This window comes from Trichoplusia ni, chromosome 11 (assembly GCF_003590095.1).
Source record: "Trichoplusia ni isolate ovarian cell line Hi5 chromosome 11, tn1, whole genome shotgun sequence".
NCBI classification, from domain to species: domain Eukaryota; kingdom Metazoa; phylum Arthropoda; class Insecta; order Lepidoptera; family Noctuidae; genus Trichoplusia; species Trichoplusia ni.
In genome coordinates this window covers 261,643-280,978 of record NC_039488.1, presented here as the reverse complement: position 1 = coordinate 280,978, position 19,336 = coordinate 261,643, and the positions used below count along the sequence as shown (strand labels likewise).

At 36.9% G+C, this 19,336-nt stretch overlaps 2 protein-coding genes across 2 annotated transcripts; both read right to left on the bottom strand.

Annotated features, from left to right (window-relative positions):
• Positions 1-3,049: 3,049 nt before the first annotated feature.
• Positions 3,050-5,410, bottom strand: LOC113498453. Its single transcript, XM_026878446.1, has 7 exons — positions 5,318-5,410; positions 5,080-5,103; positions 4,703-4,917; positions 4,397-4,523; positions 4,069-4,248; positions 3,494-3,675; positions 3,050-3,253 (listed from the first exon to the last, which is right to left on the bottom strand). The coding sequence occupies exons 1-7, from the start codon at positions 5,370-5,372 to the stop codon at positions 3,134-3,136; spliced, it is 903 nt and encodes a 300-aa protein (XP_026734247.1). The 5' UTR covers positions 5,373-5,410; the 3' UTR covers positions 3,050-3,133.
• Positions 5,411-10,868: 5,458 nt separating this feature from the next.
• LOC113498452 lies at positions 10,869-13,297 on the bottom strand. Its single transcript, XM_026878445.1, has 7 exons — positions 13,206-13,297; positions 12,968-12,991; positions 12,591-12,805; positions 12,294-12,420; positions 11,966-12,145; positions 11,356-11,537; positions 10,869-11,072 (listed from the first exon to the last, which is right to left on the bottom strand). Exons 1-7 carry the CDS (start codon positions 13,258-13,260, stop codon positions 10,953-10,955), a joined length of 903 nt encoding a protein of 300 aa, XP_026734246.1. The 5' UTR covers positions 13,261-13,297; the 3' UTR covers positions 10,869-10,952.
• Positions 13,298-19,336: the final 6,039 nt, after the last annotated feature.

Genomic DNA, 19,336 nt, shown 5'->3' with positions numbered 1-19,336 from the left:
CCTGTAATAGTTAATTAATCCTATAAATCGCTTAACCTCTGTGACATTAAAATTTGTAGGCCGCGGTGCGTTTTTTATAGCTTCTGGTTTTTTAGGGCACGTACGCAATCCGTTTTTATCTATTATATAACCTAAATAGGTGACATTATTTTGAAAAAAATTACACTTCTCCCTATGTAATTTTAAACCGGCCTCTTTTAATCTATTCAGTTCCTTTAGCCTGCTGAAGTGTAATTGTTTAGTTGGCGCAGTTACGCAAACGTCATCCAACCAAATGCTAACACCTTCTATACCAATTAATAGCGCTTCCATCGCTCTTTGAAAAATGGCGGGAGCGTTTGCTAACCCATAAACAAGTCGAGTATATTTGAAATAGCCTTTAGATGTACTTATCGCGGTCAGTTCTTGAGACGATTCGTCTAGGACAAATTGGTTATAAGCATTACTGAGGTCTATTTTGCTGTAACACTCCCCTCCGCCTAATTTGGCGAAAACCTCTTCTATCCTAGGCATTGAGTATTTATCGTTTTCTAAATCTTTATTTAATGTAATAGAAAAATCGCCAGCTATCTTAACTTTACCGTTTTCCTTTAGAACTGGAACAATAGGAGTTGTATATTTAGGAAATTGAACCGGTTGTAATATTCCTAAACCGACCAGCCTATCTATCTCCTCCTCAACCTTTTTTTTCAAAGCGAATGGTACAGAACGCGGTTAAAAACATTTTGGTTGAGCGCCAAATTAAATTTATTAAACTTCCTTAATTCATCAGTAAATAAATCGGAGCACCTAGATAAAAGTTGCTGCACTTCCTTCGTGTCGGTTTCCATTAAATATTGATTTTGAATGTTATTGATATCCGAAGTAAAATATATCCTAAATTTTGACATAAAATCTCGTCCTAGTAACGGTGGACCTCCGTTTGACAAAAGAAATAATTTAATGTCATGAGTATTATTTAAATATTTAACTCGACCTTGAAAATAGCCCAAGTGTCGGTGAGGTCGTCATGTCACAAAAAGAGGCAGCGGAGCGGCCATTATAAAGCTCCCTCCCCTCTGGGGGAGAGCTTGAGGGGCTTGCCGCAAGGCAGGCAGTCGGCGGTGGGGGACTGGACGACATGGACTCTCAGGCCCCCTCCACTTAGGCGAGGTCGGAGTGCCGCTGGGTCTTTTTAGTGGGTATACCGGGAACGTGGTTTACCGGGGAGTCCCACATACCCCTCTCTCGCCCCCCGGCGGGAAGGGGATGCGTAATAGCATTTTTTCCCAGCGAAAAAAAAAAGTTCGCTCAGGTTGCCGCGGTTCTGCAGTGCCTCGGGCATGTTTGCCGACGCGTACACTAATGGTTTTCATGCCATCATCAGAAAACGCAGTGCTTCACTTCTTCACCGAGTGCGGACTAGTACCAACAGCGTTCTAAACGTATTGACTGATAGGTCGGACTCTCAGTTGCTTAGACTCTGGTTAGGCCTACACACTGTGTTGTAATTCGTATTTCATTTTATTTATTTTGTGTTTTGTGATACCTACTTTTTATATGGACCTGGTCTGAAATAAAGATTTATTATTATTATCGGGAGTGTTTTATTTTCTCAGCCCTTGGCTGGTTTAAACCACATTTACGGGTCAAGACCAAGTAAATGCGGCGTGTGGTGTTAAATGATAAGTTTTTAACTATCGTCTTATGACAGGAACTTTCTCACTATGCGGCAGGTATTTAAAATAGCAGCTTTATGTAGGGTAATATATCTAACTATTGTTCTTCTTTGGTCTGAGATTCTCTGTTCAGATACGTTAATTTCCGGGTATTTTTGTGAGAAAAGTTCGTGAAGAAGCTTACGGTAAATGGTCATGTCTGTTTCTAATTTAGTTATGTAATAGTATGTACGCATGATAAAAAGGTTCACTTTTTTACTCCATCTCATGCGTACTCTAGGTTTGCCAGCCTTGGTGGACGCGGGCAAAAAGGTATTCACCTCCCGCGCAATATTCAAGGAAGGCGTAGGGATATCTGTATTACTAATAGGTGAAGATGGCAAAGAGGGTGTGTACTGTACTAGGGCTAAATGGTTCTATTGGACTATCTGTCCTGTCTGTTAGTCGGTCAATTTCGTCGAAGGGATCGGCTGTAGTATCCTTATCGGTGGGAGCCCGCCTGCTCAACTCCCCACCGCTGACGGTTCGCATGCTGAGACCCAGCGTCAGCTCCAGGTGTGCCCCGGCGATCGCCCCCGGGCAGCGGTCCTATACGTTTCCTCTTTGAACGGGTCTCCATGTTGAATGGGTTACCAGAGCCACGTTTGCCACGACAGTAATTTCTCATCCGCGTGTCCGCCCCCACGTGATTAGATGATCAATCAGGACGTGTGGCTGGATTTTAGGGGGCTTATTATTAATATATTTAAGTTAGACAAGAATAATCTTCCTCTATCTTTTTGTAGTATTAGTTGGATTAACAGTTATTTTCTAAAAAGATAATTTACATCCTAAAAAATATCAAGCCGCTCCTCAAATGTATTAATGAAAGGGAAATGTTAAGGTTTCTTGTAGTGAATAAGTTTAAAACGATATTCCACTAAACTTATATTGAATATAGGTACTTGGCAGAGACTGCATCTCACGTCACACACATAAGTGAGCATGTTTATCCAATCCATGGAGTATATTGTTATCTCATCAAAAACATAAATGTAAAATAAGAGCCAAGTTCAATATCATGCTAATATTTGCTTTGATTGTTGACTTCAACAACTAAAGAAGTTAGTGCTAAATTCCTGAAATTTATGGTGACGACATTAGATACATCGTATGTGATATACAATTCTAAACATATTTTGATAACAGCAGTTAGTTTCATCCAATTTCCCAATGTCTGTTATCACTGATGCATATCTGATTATTGAAAGTTTACCTCTTTGTTGATTTCCTGATATAATATCGGGTCCTTCATCTATTTTTGTAATTAACGTAATTAAAAAACTATACTGAAGAACAAACAACAAAATTCGAAATCGTTGAAAAGATGACAGGGTTAGAGATAAACAAAATTTATATACAACATTTAATTAAATAATTCATTAGTTAAAACAAGATAACACGTTATTCAAGTTATGAGCGATTCGGAAAATGATTTAACCAAAGATTGGGCATCCGACTAGTTGGGGAGTGTCGATGAAGTAGACGTGCATGGTCAGGACTCCGCGGGTTCTGGTCAGGTCATACAGGCACTGAGGGCCGTCGCTGACAATCATCTGAAACAATAAGCAAGTGGTAACGGTTAAAGACAATCCTTGAAGTCGGGCTCACCTTTATTATACCTATGATCCCTAATACGTTGTTAAATGTTTTCTAGTGTGCATCATGATACCAGCTTGAAATTTTTCCACGACTTTGCAAAGGCCTATTCACATGAAGAGAAAGTTTAAACGAACATAGATTAACTTGCTTGCTCCCTACATGTTGGTGATTTTTTAATTGTAATCGTATTGTACCTTGACAGCAGATTCGTCGGGATGTTCAAACAAGTCCTGGACGTTGCTGTCTACGGTGTATTTTCCGAAGGTCATGAAACCCAAACCGATCAGCTGGTCGGAGTCCATGAGAGCGAACCACGGGAAAAGGGTGTCTCCGGCGCACGGCGTGGTCTTCGACATCTTGTGGTAGTAATGTTGACCTGTGGATGATAAGGAAAACTACTTCTGATAATATCTACTTTAGGTGAACTTTTTCAGACAGATGTTCAAACATTACAGACAGTTGTTTAAGCATAAATGTAAAAGTTAATATTTTAATACATAATGTATCCAATATTTAAACATAATATGTAGTCTGTGGGGAATGAGAGGCAAAATGCTTTTGAAAGATCTAGTAAAGCGTCTTATTGACACTGCTCGTGACCGAAAGGCTGGCTTTTGTACATATGGTAAGACTAGTTTGTAAGAATATAAGTTATAGCTTTGTAAAATATTGTTAAGAATCCTGTTGACTGAAACTTGACACCAAAACTGGCCGAGATTGGGGAAGATCTTGGGAAACTCGGGGTAGAAGACCGGTATGATAGACTTACCCATCCAAAGTACACAGGCTTGTGTGGTGAATTCACTCTGGGAAGTGCCCAAGAGAGAGGTGTCGGTGGAGAGAGCGTAAAGCTCGCCGTTGAAGGCGGTCATCCATACGTAGCCGTGCTGGATCAACAGATCCTTATTGCGGCTGGCCAAACGGTCCTCCTTCTTTGTCGCGAGAATTTCTGTGGGATAAAATGCACGCTTAATAGGTCAGAATATCAAATTTAACGCTCTGCGTCTTGGATTGGATTTGGTGCCAGTTGGAAAGATATTAGCACAAATTAGAAAGATAGTTCGTGTATTAGGAACAAGCTATGATCCGTCACCCACCAGCAGAGATGAAGTAAAGCTGGATGGTGTAGAATTCTGCAGTTTGTCCGTTAATGGTTGTGGTCCAAGAAGTGAACCCTGTGACAGCCGGGTCGAAGACCCAGTCACTCATCCTACTCTTGGAGACCTGTAACAAGCAATAGAGCGGTGAGCGGTTTGTTGCTATAATAATAAAACCAAAAACTAAATTTCACACCACAGCAAGTATTAAAGGCGTCTTACCTTACGAACTTAGACCAAGTTTGATCATTAGTTATTCCTGATTCCAATATTTGTAATCAAGGTTTAATCAAAGGGTAAACTTACACCGATCTGGACACCAGCGATGTAACCGGTGTCATCGAACAGGGAACAGAAGCTGCAATCGTCAGCAGGACACCACAGCTCTAGAGACTCGAGTCCTGCAGGTCCTGCGGGGCGGTCTCTCTTCACCCAGTTCATGCTGATGGCTTCATCAATGCTCTTTGCCTTGGGAATGAATTGACTAGAACCAATGCCCAAGGGGTTCAGCCCGAATGTCGCTGTAAGACAAGGAAGTATTAATTAGTATTAGGTAGTTCACAGCCTAAAACTGACTCTAAATATAAGATTTGGATTGTGTAGAGATTGCTTTGTAAGTTGAATATTTGACAAAGGGTCGTTTTTGTCCGCACCGCAGTATTTTCACACGATTTCTTTCTTACTTCTTAAGTCGGGGTTCCATAGTCCTGAAACAAAGACACAGTTCGTTAAAATTACAATTTATCATCATATCGTCTACACATATAAACATTTGAGTTCCTTTAAAGATTGTTAAAGCTTTCATTATGTGCGCTTTCATAAAAAAAAACTGTAAACTCTTTTTATTTTGAATAATAATTATTAAATTTGACCGATTTTAACACGTATAATTGTCGAAAAAGCTTATTTTAATTAACTTACCGGCTCCGTAGACCGAAGCTACGAGGAGACACGCGAGGGTGATTTTCTGCAACATGATTGTCAACTGTTCCAGTGGAGCGGTACTGCGATTGCACACAATTTATATACTGGTGTAATTGGCAAGAGCGACAGATGCGCACGCGCGACGGGTTCCGTCGATAGCATGATTTAATGATGTTCTTTTGTGTTATATAAAAGACTGGGAAAAACTGTTCTTACTTAATTTATGTTACCTATGAAAAGTAGATACTAAATGATCATCATCAGGAATATGCCCAATGCTGGATATACGCTTTCTTTCTTAGTGTATCCAGAGATCAACTCGACCAGACTTTTTTGGTTTTGTCACATCCTCAGAGGGAGGAAGTGGGATGTGTTGAGCCTTCTGTTTCGTTACATGTTTCCTTCATTAGTCGCGTTCCTTTTTCTTTTTATTGATCAAACGCGCAATTTACACAAATATTGTAACGTGTCATATTTTGTGACACATTCGTAATAGTTATGAGAATGTTAAACATTAAAATTGGTAATTAGTATTTTTAAGGGCAAATTGTTTAAACACGGTACTTTAAAAACAATAAAAGGTTTGGGCATTTATTATTTTCTTTCAACCTTTGTTTGGAAACATGTTAAACTTGAACTAATGGGGATATAACGTACGCAAATATTCCTAAAAAATGTTCAGTAAACAGTTTTCGCTTTACACTGTTTGTGAATTTCACAGATGTGTTATTTTTTAATTTATAACTATTAAACTGTTTTTTATTTAATATTAGTGTCTAAAGTTAGCAATATCATCTAACACTGAAATAAGATTTTTTTAAATTTAAGGATTTTAATAAAGCTGTTTTTAATTTGTTGTTTATAATTATTAAAAAACCCTAAATGATGCAGATTGAGATAATGTATCGGAGATAGGGAGATAGAGTGACTTTGGACTTTCCATAAAAATAGTGATGAGTGTGCGACTGTCATATATACGCTGGTTAGATGTCCCGGTAGTGCAGTAGTTATCCCTCGCCATGCCAGGACACGTCTTAAGGTAATATAATTTCCGTTGGTGCTGACAAAATTGATCTTCTCTATTCCAACCGCTTTGTGTCCATCTGGGCTCCAATTCTGCTATTTACAGTAGCCGATGACTGATTGGATTAAATTAGAAATTATTTCTATTCTCGTAAGCATTTTGCTAACACGATAGTTGGGAACACTGTTTTTTGTTTGCAAATGTGTTTTTGTGTATTTTTTGTTGGAGATCCAATATTAAATAAATAAACTCGTTGTATTGATTTTGAGTGTACCGTCTGGTGCTTAATTTCTAATTATTTTGTTGGAAAAATGTTTAAAAGTATACAAAGTGTCATTTTAGGCAAATTTTCATTCATTCATCGGCCATTGTAACGTAAACGTAGCGGGGAGGGAAAGTTTTTGAGAGGGGGGAGGTAATTTTTTTTATTAAATACCTCTCAATGTTTTGTCCAATGTAAATAGGTCAATCAATCTATTACTATCTGTAGGTGTTATTGGTCATGTATCCTAGAATCTCAATCTATTATGAACTAGCTTTCCCGGCGGACTTCGTACCGCCTTAGAGTCGATGATAATATTGCTGATTGTTTTTAAGTAATCATATTAAGTTGTATATAGGTTGTAAATAAGAAACACATGATTTACTAATATTGCCGATTGAATTAGTTTTTTATGCTAATCGCGGCCCTTCAGCAAGATCGCAACCACCTTCATATACATCTACTGCAACTTAGAGCCAAACTCATGGGTGCTGCCAATAGATATCTAGTTTATTTTTGATTTTGACTACCATTCCCCGATTTAATGGTACCACCTTCATGTATTACTGCTACCTGCTCCTACTGGTAATCCCCTCATGACTGCTACCTACTCTAAGGTCCCACCCTACTCTCACGCATACAGTACCTGCTACCCAGCTATAACCCTCACTGCTCTACTGGTAATCCCTTCATGACTGCTACCTACTCTAAGGTCATGAAATACTACTATCTGATCTCCTGGTATCACCCTAATCAACTATGGCTACGTGCTCTCCTGGTACCGCCCTCGTGCTCCCCAGCTACAACCCTCATGAAATACTACTATCTGATCTCCTGGTGTCACCCTATGGACAACAAAAGTTTTACATGTAATAAACAAATCAGCATTTATTGAAATGAAAGTATTCATTACACATATCGAGTTTTCATTGTTTTTAAGATGTATTCTGTTTTCGGGACGGAAACAAATCCAACAAATCAAAAACCATGGCAATCGGTCCAGCCGTTCTCGAGTTATAAGTGTTGTAACAAACTTGACTTTCTTATATATATATATATAGATAGAAGTAGTTTTAATATTGATTTCTTACAAATATCAAATTGTCATCCATACGTCATTACATAGCTGTCATTTGCGTTTTGTTATACCACGTTTTATAGTGACTGACGTTTCATGTCAAGTCACACGGGAACGCTGTCGAACGGGATAAAAAGTATCCTATGTCCGTCTCCTGGCTCTAAGCTACCTCCCTACCAATTTTCAGCCAAATCTGTTCTGCCGTTCTTGAGTTATAAGTGGTGTAACTAACACGACTTTCTTTTATATATATAGATTATCCGTTTCAAGCATATTTAAGTGCCTTTTTCACTTTTCACATTAGAAGCACGTGTTGCGATCTAATAATAAAAGAGATAGATGACAATCAATATTGTCTTTTTTATATTAACTCAAAACACAACTTATTATGTCAAACTCCTTTCTTCTCATGGTTGTCTCCCTCATCAATGTTGAAAATTCAACATGCTATCTCTATTTTTTTCCTCAACATCTTGGTAGGTACCGATAGAAACAAAAGTTAAACGTATTCGGTTTTCAAAACAACAACATAATTAAATTCTAACAGCTTTTCTTGTGTTCTTTTTCAAACTACAAAAAGTATTCGAATTTGGAATTTAAGAATTGTGCTTTTAAGAAACAAAATAGGCTTGACATCTAGTATAATTAAAGAATTCTAAATACAAATTCTGTTATACAACTTAAGGTGTCTCCAATTTACATATTGGGTTGTGATACCCGACTGCTGTTACTGGCTGTACTTAGCTTTCGCACTTGTGTAAACTGCGATTAGCAATATAATGACTTGTTTGCTTTCAATTCTTGTTTTGCCAATTTTTGAAGGTCAAGTTTTCTTCATGCTCCTTTAGTTGTGAGACAATCGATGCGTATTCAGACGTTATCCTCTATTATTAGTGACCAATTCTTTGATCCGATGGAAAAGAAACCTATTTATCTTTTGTTTTAGCTTAACACAAAGTAGCTAAACCAAAAATTACATTTACCTATGTTTTAGTTAAAAGGTCCTTTTGAACTATCGCGGTAGCTTGCATCGCGTTCCCGCGGTTTCAGGTACAAGGGAAGCGTGAAGCATTTCGGTGGTTTTAGCCGGTAGGAGTCCGGCACACCTCTCCGCCTTCCCCAGGGCGGAGAAAGTCCATGAGGATTTCCCCGGGTAAAAAGGTCATTTTGCGCTTTACGTTCCTGGCGTCCTGAATTCTGCCTATACTGAAATCAATCTATGCCTACCAAATTGTTTCTTACTGAGTGTTCTTTGTTTCATTTTAATTTGGCCCGTTAGTTTGAACTGTCCGGTTCACCGATGGTCTGGACTATTATAATGTATCCTCGAAGAAATTAATATCGCTCGTTCTTTGTTATAATATAAACCATTTTGAAGGTTAATTAAAATATGTATAAAATAGTTTTAGTTTTCTCCAGTGTGCGGATATAAGTTAGACAAGAATAATCTTCCACTATAATTTTTGTATTATTAGTTGATAGGTACTAACAGGTATTTTCTAAATAAAAATTTCACCCGACAAAAATACAAGCCGCTCCTCAAATGTATTTATGAAACGAAAATGTTAAGGGGGCTTAGACAAAGTAACATCGCTTTGTAGCGAAACGATACCGAATTTCGACATCGTCTGTGAGATAACGACAATCATTTCCTAGCCAATGTAACTCTGCTGTCGTGATCGTTGTGACGAATCGAATATTCGTTAAAAACAGAAATATTGTTTATGGTATCGAACATTTTGCGGTCACCGCTGTCCGCGCAGTTTCATTTTACATAAACGATTTCAATGAAGTTTGTTAACCATACAGTTTTATATTATGATTAGATTTGTTTGATTATAAGATTTATTTGATAAGAATAATATTCTTTTCTATTAAAAAATGAAATGTGTGTGTGTAGGTACTAGTGCACAAAAGTAAGAAGTGAAACTTCTTTATGACCTTATTTTTCGCAAAAATATTTAAGTAGGTACCAACTATAACCAACTCGACATAAATTGGTTAAATTAGAGAACGTTTACTAAGAGGCTTTTATTATTCATAGACATGAGTACAAATAATGCAAATTTAATAATATAAAAAATATTTTTTATTTTATTACTACTGAGTATTAAATATTTTCGAAAAATAAATACCATATCCAAGTATTGGAAAAAGAGATTTAATTACTTACTTTTTTTTTAGAAATAATTAATTAATATAAATATTTACTACATTACTATCGAAACGATCCAACAAGATCCGCCTCCCAACACAATAATAATCTGCAAAAACCATTGAAAACTTCCTTTCAAAAAATAAAAATGACGGCTCGACTCCATTTGCAAGGAAAAAACTTAAATATACGCAAACACTTGACATCTAAAATCAGCTGTTCAATGAAATCCGGCCATTTTGTATGGATAACTACAACGTTTGAACTTTCGTTTCGTTATCTTTTTTGTCGATCACGATCGCGACAATAACGAACACCGAAAGTGCTGCTTGTCTACGCATTTGTATGGAACAAACGCGATGACGATTCGTTTCGTTATGAATTATTACATTGTCTACCAACTTGCGATAACGATGACGATTGACCATGTGATTTAACGCGGCTTATGTCAATCCCATACAGTTGAGTCTTGTCGAACTTCGTTTTCGTTTTTAAATTGTTACTTTGTCTAAGCCCCAAGGTTTCTTATCTATACTAATATATAAAGCTGAACTCAGCTGAAGAGTTTGTTTGTTTGTTTGCACGCGCTAATCTCAGGAACTACAGGTCCATATTGACAAATTCTTTTTGTGTTGAATAGACCATTCATCGAGGAAGGCTTATGGCTATAAACCATCACGCTGCGACTAATAGGAGCGAAGATACAATGGAAAATGTGAAAAATCAGGGCAGGTATAAATCATAACTTATATCTTCTACCCACGGGGACGAAGTCGCGGGCAACAGCTAGTGTGATATACAATTCTAAACATATTTTGATAACAGCAGTTAGTTTCATCCAATTCCCCAATGTCTGTTATCACTGATCGATATCTGATTAATTTAAAGTTTACTTCTTCGTTGATTTCCTGATATAATATCGGGTCCTTCATCTATTTTTGTAATGTACGTAATTAAAAAACGATGCTGAAAAACAAACAACAAAACTCGAAATCGTTGAAAAGATGACAGGGTTAGAGATAAACAAAATTTATATAAAACATTTAATTAAATAATTCATTAGCTAAAACAAGACAACACGTTATTCAAGTTATGAGCGATTCGGAAAATGATTTAACCAAAGATTGGGCATCCGACTAGTTGGGGAGTGTCGATGAAGTAGACGTGCATGGTCAGGACTCCGCGGGTTCTGGTCAGGTCATACAGGCACTGAGGGCCGTCGCTGACAATCATCTGAAATAATAAGCAAGTGGTAACGGTTAAAGACAATCCTTGAAGTCGGGCTCACCTTTATTATACCTATGATCCCTAATACGTTGTTAAATGTTTTCTAGTGTGCATCATGATCCCCAGGATATTTTTGTCTACAAATATATCAACACAAGGGTACCACCTTGAAATTTTTCCACGACTTTGCAAAGGCCTATTCACATGAAAGGAAAGTTTAAACGAACATCTAGATTAACTTGCTTGCTCCCTACATGTTGGTGATTTTTTAATTGTAATCGTATTGTACCTTGACAGCAGATTCGTCGGGATGTTCAAACAAGTCAAGGACGTTGCTGTCTACGGTGTATTTTCCGAAGGTCATGAAACCCAAACCGATCAGCTGGTCGGAGTCCATGAGAGGGAACCACGGGAAAAGGGTGTCTCCGGCGCACGGCGTGGTCTTCGACATCTTGTGGTAGTAATGTTGACCTGTGGATGATAAGGAAAATTACTTCTGATAATATCTACTTTAGGTGATTTTTTTCAGACAGATGATCAAACATTACAGACAGTTGTTCAAGCATAAATGTAAAAGTTAATATTTTAATATATAATGTACCCAATATTTAAACATAATATGTAGTCTGTGGGGAATGAGTGGCAAAATGCTTTTGAAAGATCTAGTAAAGCGTCTTATTGACACTGCTCATGACCGAATGGCTGGCTTTTTTACATATGGTAAGACTAGTTTGTCAGAATATTATAAGTTATAGTTTCGTAAAATATTGTTAAGAGTCCTGTTGACTGAAACTTGACCCCAACTGTAGGTGTAGGTGTAGTAGGTGCTTCGGAGAAAAGGCCGAGATTGGGGAAGATCTTGGGAAACTCGGGGTAGAAGACCGGTATGATAGACTTACCCATCCAAGGTACACAGGCTTGTGTGGTGAATTCACTCTGGGAAGTGCCCAAGAGAGAGGTGTCGGTGGAGAGAGCGTAAAGCTCGCCGTTGAAGGCGGTCATCCATACGTAGCCGTGCTGGATCAACAGATCCTTATTGCGGCTGGCTAAACGGTCCTCCTTCTTTGTCGCGAGAATTTCTGTGGGATAAAATGCACGCTTAATAGGTCAGAATATCAAATTTAACGCTCTGCGTCTTGGATTGGATTTGGTGCCAGTTGGAAAGCTATTAGCACAAATTAGAAAGATAGTTCGTGTATTAGGAACAAGCTATGATCCGTAACCCACCAGCAGAGATGAAGTAAAGCTGGATGGTGTAGAATTCTGCAGTTTGTCCGTTAATGGTTGTGGTCCAAGAAGTGAACCCTGTGACAGCCGGGTCGAAGACCCAGTCACTCATCCTACTCTTGGAGACCTGTAACAAGCAATAGAGCGGTGAGCGGTTTGTTGCTATAATAATAAAACCAATTCACACCACAGCAAGTATTAAAGGCGTCTTACCTTACGAACTTAGACCAAGTTTGATAATTAGTTTTTCCTGATTCCAATATTTGTAATCAAGGTTTAATGAAAGGGTAAACTTACACCGATCTGGACACCAGCGATGTAACCAGTGTCATCGAACAGGGAACAGAAGCTGCAGTCGTCAGCAGGACACCACAGCTCTAGAGACTCGAGTCCTGAAGGTCCTGCGGGGCGGTCTCTCTTCACCCAGTTCATGCTGATGGCTTCATCAATGCTCTTTGCCTTGGGAATGAATTGACTAGAACCAATGCCGAAGGGGTTCAGCCCGAATGTTGCTGTAAGACAAGGGAGTATTAATTAGTATTAGGTAGTTCACAGCCTAAAACTGACTCTAAATATAAGATTTGGATTGTGTAGAGATTGCTTTGTAAGTTGAATATTTGACAAAGGGTCGTTTTTGTCCGCACCGCAGTATTTTCATTCGATTTCTTTCTTACTTCTTAAGTCGGGGTTCCATAGTCCTGAAACAAAGACACAGTTCGTTAAAATCACAATTTATCATCATATCGTCTACATATACCAACATTTGAGTTCCTTTAAAGATTGTTAAAGCTTTCATTATGTGCGCTTTCATCAAAAAAAACTGTAAACTCTTTTTATTTTGAATAATAATTATTAAATTTGACCGATTTTAACACGTATAATTGTCGAAAAAGCTTATTTTAATTAACTTACCGGCTCCGTAGACCGAAGCTACGAGGAGACACGCGAGGGTGATTTTCTGCAACATGATTGTCAACTGTTCCAGTGGAGCGGTACTGCGATTGCACACAATTTATATACTGGTGTAATTGGCAAGAGCGCCAGATGCGCACGCGCGACGGGTTCCGTCGATAGCATGATTTAATGATGTTCTTTTGTGTTATATACAAGACTGGGAAAAACTGTTCTTACTTAATTTATGTTACCTATGAAAAGTAGATACTAAATGATCATCATCAAGAATGCTGGATATACGCTTTCTTTCTTAGTGTATCCAGAGATCAACTCGACCACACTTTTTTGGTTTTGTAACATCCTCAGAGGGAGGAAGTGGGATGTGTTGAGCCTTCTGTTTCGTTACATGTTTCCTTCATTAGTCGCGTTCCTTTTTCTTTTTATTGATCAAACGCGCAATTTACACAAATATTGTAACGTGTCATATTTTGTGACACATTCGTAATAGTTATGAGAATGTTAAACATTAAAATTGGTAATTAGTATTTTTAAGGGCAAATTGTTTAAACACGGTACTTTAAAAACAATAAAAGGTTTGGGCATTTATTATTTTCTTTCAACCTTTGTTTGGAAACATGTTAAACTCGCACTTGAACAAATGGGGATATAACGTACGCAAATATTCCTAAAAAATGTTCAGTAAACAGTTTTCGCTTTACACTGTTTGTGAATTTCAGAGATGTGTAATTTTTAATTTATATATTATTATTTATTATATATATTAGTGTCTAAAGTTAGCAATATCATCGAACACTGTAATAAGATTTTTTTAAATTTAATTATTGTAATAAAGCTGTTTTTAATTTGTTGTTTATAATTATTAAGAAACCCTAAATGATGCAGATTGAGATAATGTGTCGGAGATAGGGAGATAGGGAGATAGAGTTACTTTGGACATTTCAATTTCCGTTGGTGCTGACAAAATTGATCTTCTCTATTCCAACTGCTTTGTGTCCATCTGGGCTCCAATTCTGCTATTTACAGTAGCCGATGACTGATTGGATTAAATTAGAAATTATTTCTATTCTCGTAAGCATTTTGCTAACACGATAGTTGGGAACTCCTGTAATTGAGGGAGCACAACTCAAATGAACAGTATGTATTTTTTGTTTGCAAATGTGTTTTTGTGTATTCTTTGTTGGAGATCCAATATTAAATAAATAAATAAACTCGTTTTATTGATCTTGAGTGTACCGTCTGGTGCTTAATTTCTAATTATTTTGTTGGGAAAATGCTTAAAAGTATACAAAGTGTCATTTTAGGCAAATTTTCATTCATTCATCGGCCATTGTAACGTAAACTTAGCGGGGAGGGAAAGTTTTTTCAATTTTTTTTCTAATGAAAATAAGGCAATCAATCTATTACTATCTGTAGGTGTTATTGGTCATGTAGGCCTATTTATTGATAGCGCGTGTTTATCCTAGAATCTCAATCTATTATGAATTATCCGTATCAAGCATATTTAAGTGCCTTTTTGATATCACGCCACATTAGAAGCACGTGTTGCGATCTAATAATAAAAGAGATAGATGACAATCAATATTGTTTTTTTTTATATTAACTCACAACACAACTTATTATGTCAAACTCCTTTCTTCTCATAGTTTTCTCCCTCATCAATGTTGAAAATTCAGCATGCTATCTGTCACGGCTTTTTTTTTGGTAAATCCTCATGGACACCTACTCCCTCGGGGGAGGAAATGGGTAGTGTCAGTGTCAGACTCTTACTGACTACGTCATCCGCGTTTTTGTGGCAATGCGTTGCAATCTTTCATACACAATCTGTCACCCCCTACTCTTGAGATCTGTTCTACGCCCATTTGAATGGCCTGTTGGTCTAGTGGTTAGTGACCCTGGCTGCTACACAAATCCCCTCTTTTTACCGTTACACAAACTAAAAAAAACTGTGCTGTCACAATGCCCTATGTCCATAATTGCTAAAATATAGTTGTTGAAAATATGACATAAAAAACGTTTCTTTTTTACAGATCTCCAATTTCGTTTTGAAACACGAAAAAATTTAGAACAGCTGAATAAATACATATAATTAATTTTGTTCCGCATCAAATAAGTTTTGTAATTTGATAATGTTAATACTTAGTTTCTTCTCCAGAGGCACTTTCTGTGTAACGAGGTATCTGGAAACAGTGGATCCTATGAACAGTGCGTCCTATGGATCGATATATCTATGGACAATGTTTTCTATCAACAAAGTTTTCGGCGAAACGTTCTGTCTACTAACAGAGATTTCTGTCAACTTTGCTTTCCGTGTGTAGTGGTATCGTACAAGCGTGTTTCTATCTTACGTTCCACACTCTACTTCAGCTACTTACTAAATCTCTTAAATGTGTAGAGGATAATGGAAACGACCAAGTTAGGCTATGTGACTTTTCAGAATGAAACAGCAATTTCATTGAAACTATCCACAAATTTCATTTATCCAATTGATACTGGTCATAACGATCTGCAGAAACTTTGATTTGTATCGGAGCCAAACCGAGGGCACGCTTAGTACAGAATAAAAAAAACACGTGATTTAAACACGTGAATAGAATCACGTGGCTTTTGATTTTGCAAAATATGATACAGTCCATATTTCTCGAAAAACATTACCGAATGTACAATGTAGCAATGTATCTCATAAACTTCATAAAGCTGTATCAATATAAAGCAATGAAGTTTTCTTCAAAATAAAATAAATTGTTCGTATGCGTATCATTATTGTCAGTAATTAAGTAGATGATAAAGTAATACTTTGAGTTTCAATTGGCCATGACGATCACTATCGATGTTAGGAGCAATGAAGAGTAACCAAGTGGTTGTTAAATTATAATCTGTGCAATTGATTAATAAAAAATAATCTGAAGCTCAAAGTCTAATCTGATTAGCGTTTTTTTTATTTTCTCGGATCATTATTTAGTTCAAAATAAAGAAAACACATTAGTTTATTGTATTTACATCCACCGCATTACATTCTGTATGTCGATTGGTAAACAATACTTGTAGGATTGATTAAAACTCTGGAAAAAAAGAATTTAAGTTTTGTACTTTCTTTTATGCCCAAACATCAATGACCAAAGTTAAAGATATTGTTTAAACCTTAAGTAGTGCCATCACCAGCCACCAGTGAGCTAGATTGGTAATCAATGCTCAAACCTTCCCTTCATGGGGAGAGGCCTGTAGCCAGAAATGGGATGCCTATAGTCTGATATATTACGTCCCCACTACTCCACACTTACAGCCCTCGTATTTAGCTACGCCATTCATTCGTAACCGACGGGACGGTAGACCCTTAGAGCATATTTTACGAGTAGTTCCACATTTCCTGCGAATCACAGTGAACCTGTCTACAATTGGCGCATGTCTCAGTTGGTCCGAATTCGGGATAACAAAATGTATTGACAAATAGGTTAGTAACAAACAATCTAAAGTGGGGTTTTTATTAGACTACTAAATAAAACCCTGTGCGTCAATTATGATAAGAGTTAGCAAAACAACTCCCGATGTAATCGATTGCGTCTTGTAATTGCTATCAAAGAAGATTAAGATTAAAACAACGTAACTTTGTCTTTCTAGTCAGATTTATTTTATTTAAATTTTGGGAGTAAAGTGCAGCTGGAACTCAGAGCGATATTTATAATGAAAACAAGATACCGCTATCGCTTTTTTAATTTCGATGATTTTTAAATCGTGCTACGATGAAAGAAACGTTTTTATAACGTCTATCAGAGACCGTGTATATGATGGTTTATCAAATATGATTTTTGATACAACAATTTATAGAAATGAGTATCTCTTTTGTAATACTTATTCTTTGAGCCTAAGCTGCAGTGGAGAGAGAACGGAGCCTTGTAGGACTCCAGTTGAGATCAGGTATTGAGCGCTCCACACGATAGCTTAAGCACTGATTCGACATAAGTCACGGACGACACTGGCTCTTGCTTACAAGATAACTCACCAACCCAAGTTTTGTAAAGCTTGAAGATGAAATCGTTGTGCCATACCTTGTCGAAGGCCTTTATCATATCACAACAGTATCTGAATCAGCATGTTAAGTTGTTAATTCTAGTTTAGTGCAAAAATGTATGTTAAGGAACTACTTCCTTAACATACATTTTTAGACTAAATTACGTTGTCTTCAATAAGTATGTTTTTATTGTTTAGTTAATAAATTCTCAAGAGTCCAGACGTCGTAATATTTTAATCAAGTATGTTCAGTAATTGCTAATAATATTTAGCTCGTTATAACTTATTTTTTTCGAAAGCAGCTGCTGATATTTACACAGTAAGTAAATGTTAAAAATGAATAATTAACGCACTTGATATAACAGCCTGTTACTCAATGTTACCTAAATGTCGAGAAAGCGCGAATTTAAACGGCGGCAAAACGATCTATCCCCGGTATATCCCCTTTGTTATCAGATCTAATTTAGGCGTGTACATTAACTAAAACCTGAAGTGGAATAAATACGTAGATGCCCTTGCAAATAGCCAACTAATTAACGGTTTTAAAATTGCGCGAATCGGAGACCCTGAAAATTGACAATTTGCTCTGAGACAATCGATTCTGAACTACTGTGGTCCAGGCTGCTTCGAAGATACCGAAAATTATTTTGTAACTGGAAAGAGCAGAAAGGGCAGTTTTAAAGGTTTTACTCTTTCGGCAACTACATATGCGCAATATAACCGTGCCGATGGCCAGGCAGCTGTATGTTAGTAGCTGTTTTTCGCCTTGTGAGCCAGTTGGGGGAGTCTAACATACGATTTTTCTCAAGAGACACATAAAACTTTCTTTGCCAAATTACACTTCTAAATGATCATTTGATTTGAAAACAGTTTAAAATTATATATAATAATATATTCACTTTAAGACCATATATGAAATTTCAATTTTTCTTATGGTTTTAAGATTTACTCGGCAACAACTTAGGATTTTTTTTCTTTGCGTCAGTAAAGATTATCATTATTCAAGAGATTCCTAAGTGAGGTGCACCTTTCGGTAAAGGGCTCCTTCGACTCCTTCCAATGGATTTGGAGTCCTTTGTTACTTTCAACCAGAATAGTCTGTATACACGGCGATTTTTGAGTCGTCTTACAAAAGTAGCCCAGTTCATGTATCCGACGTAAAATACCCCGTAGGCGCGATTATTATTTTTTTATCATCAACTAAGATAATAAGTACGAAGAAAAATTAAACAAGGGAAACTTGAAATATACTTTAAAAAATGATAAAAGCGCCGCCGCCCGCGCCCCTCACCATTGTTACAAGGCTCGGACCGCGCTCGCAACAGAGCTGTGTTTCTAAAAAAACTACGAATTGCATCATAATATTGAATAAAAGTAGCATTTTTTTTTCATATTTCATAAATACCTATTTTTTTATCATGAACGTGTTCTAGTCATTGGATACATGAAAGGGACTGCAAGTCGAATAAAAAATCACGGTGTATTATGTACTACATATATGTCATTAACCCAGCTAGCGCCTGACAATTTATTTGTAGTCAGTTTTAATTCGGTTACATTACAATTTGCATTTTATTGCTAAGTTTTTTTGTGGATTTATTTCGTTTTTAAAGTTTGAAGAAAACTTGAATTTAGGCTTAGAAATCATAGAAAAGGTTGGAGAATTTGGAGAAATTATAATGGTTGTGGTGTTGACTATAAACTACATCTCTACTTGAACTAGTTAGTTGATAAAAGGTATATAACACGTAATTCAAAGCCTTTTTGGTACCAGTACTATATACACTGTATGAAAGAAGTCCGATGTAGTGTTTACTGTGTTAAGCAATGAGGATAATTGTCACTTAATATTATTAGGGTTTTCCCAGTACGTATTCCAAAACCAGATTTTTAATTCGTTTTGCTCTTGCCTGCAGAGGATACTCAAATAAACAAGTTTGGTTATAAGTTTCAAAAATATGCGATTTATATTATAAAAAATAAAAATGTGTATGTTCGGGGAAGTTCTTTTTTAATTTCTGCATTTGTAACCAAAAAATAGTACGTAGTGGCATTTGAAGCAAAAGTTCCATTTGTTAAAAAGTTCCATTTGTAACAAATGGGGCATTCGTAGGTTTGTAAGT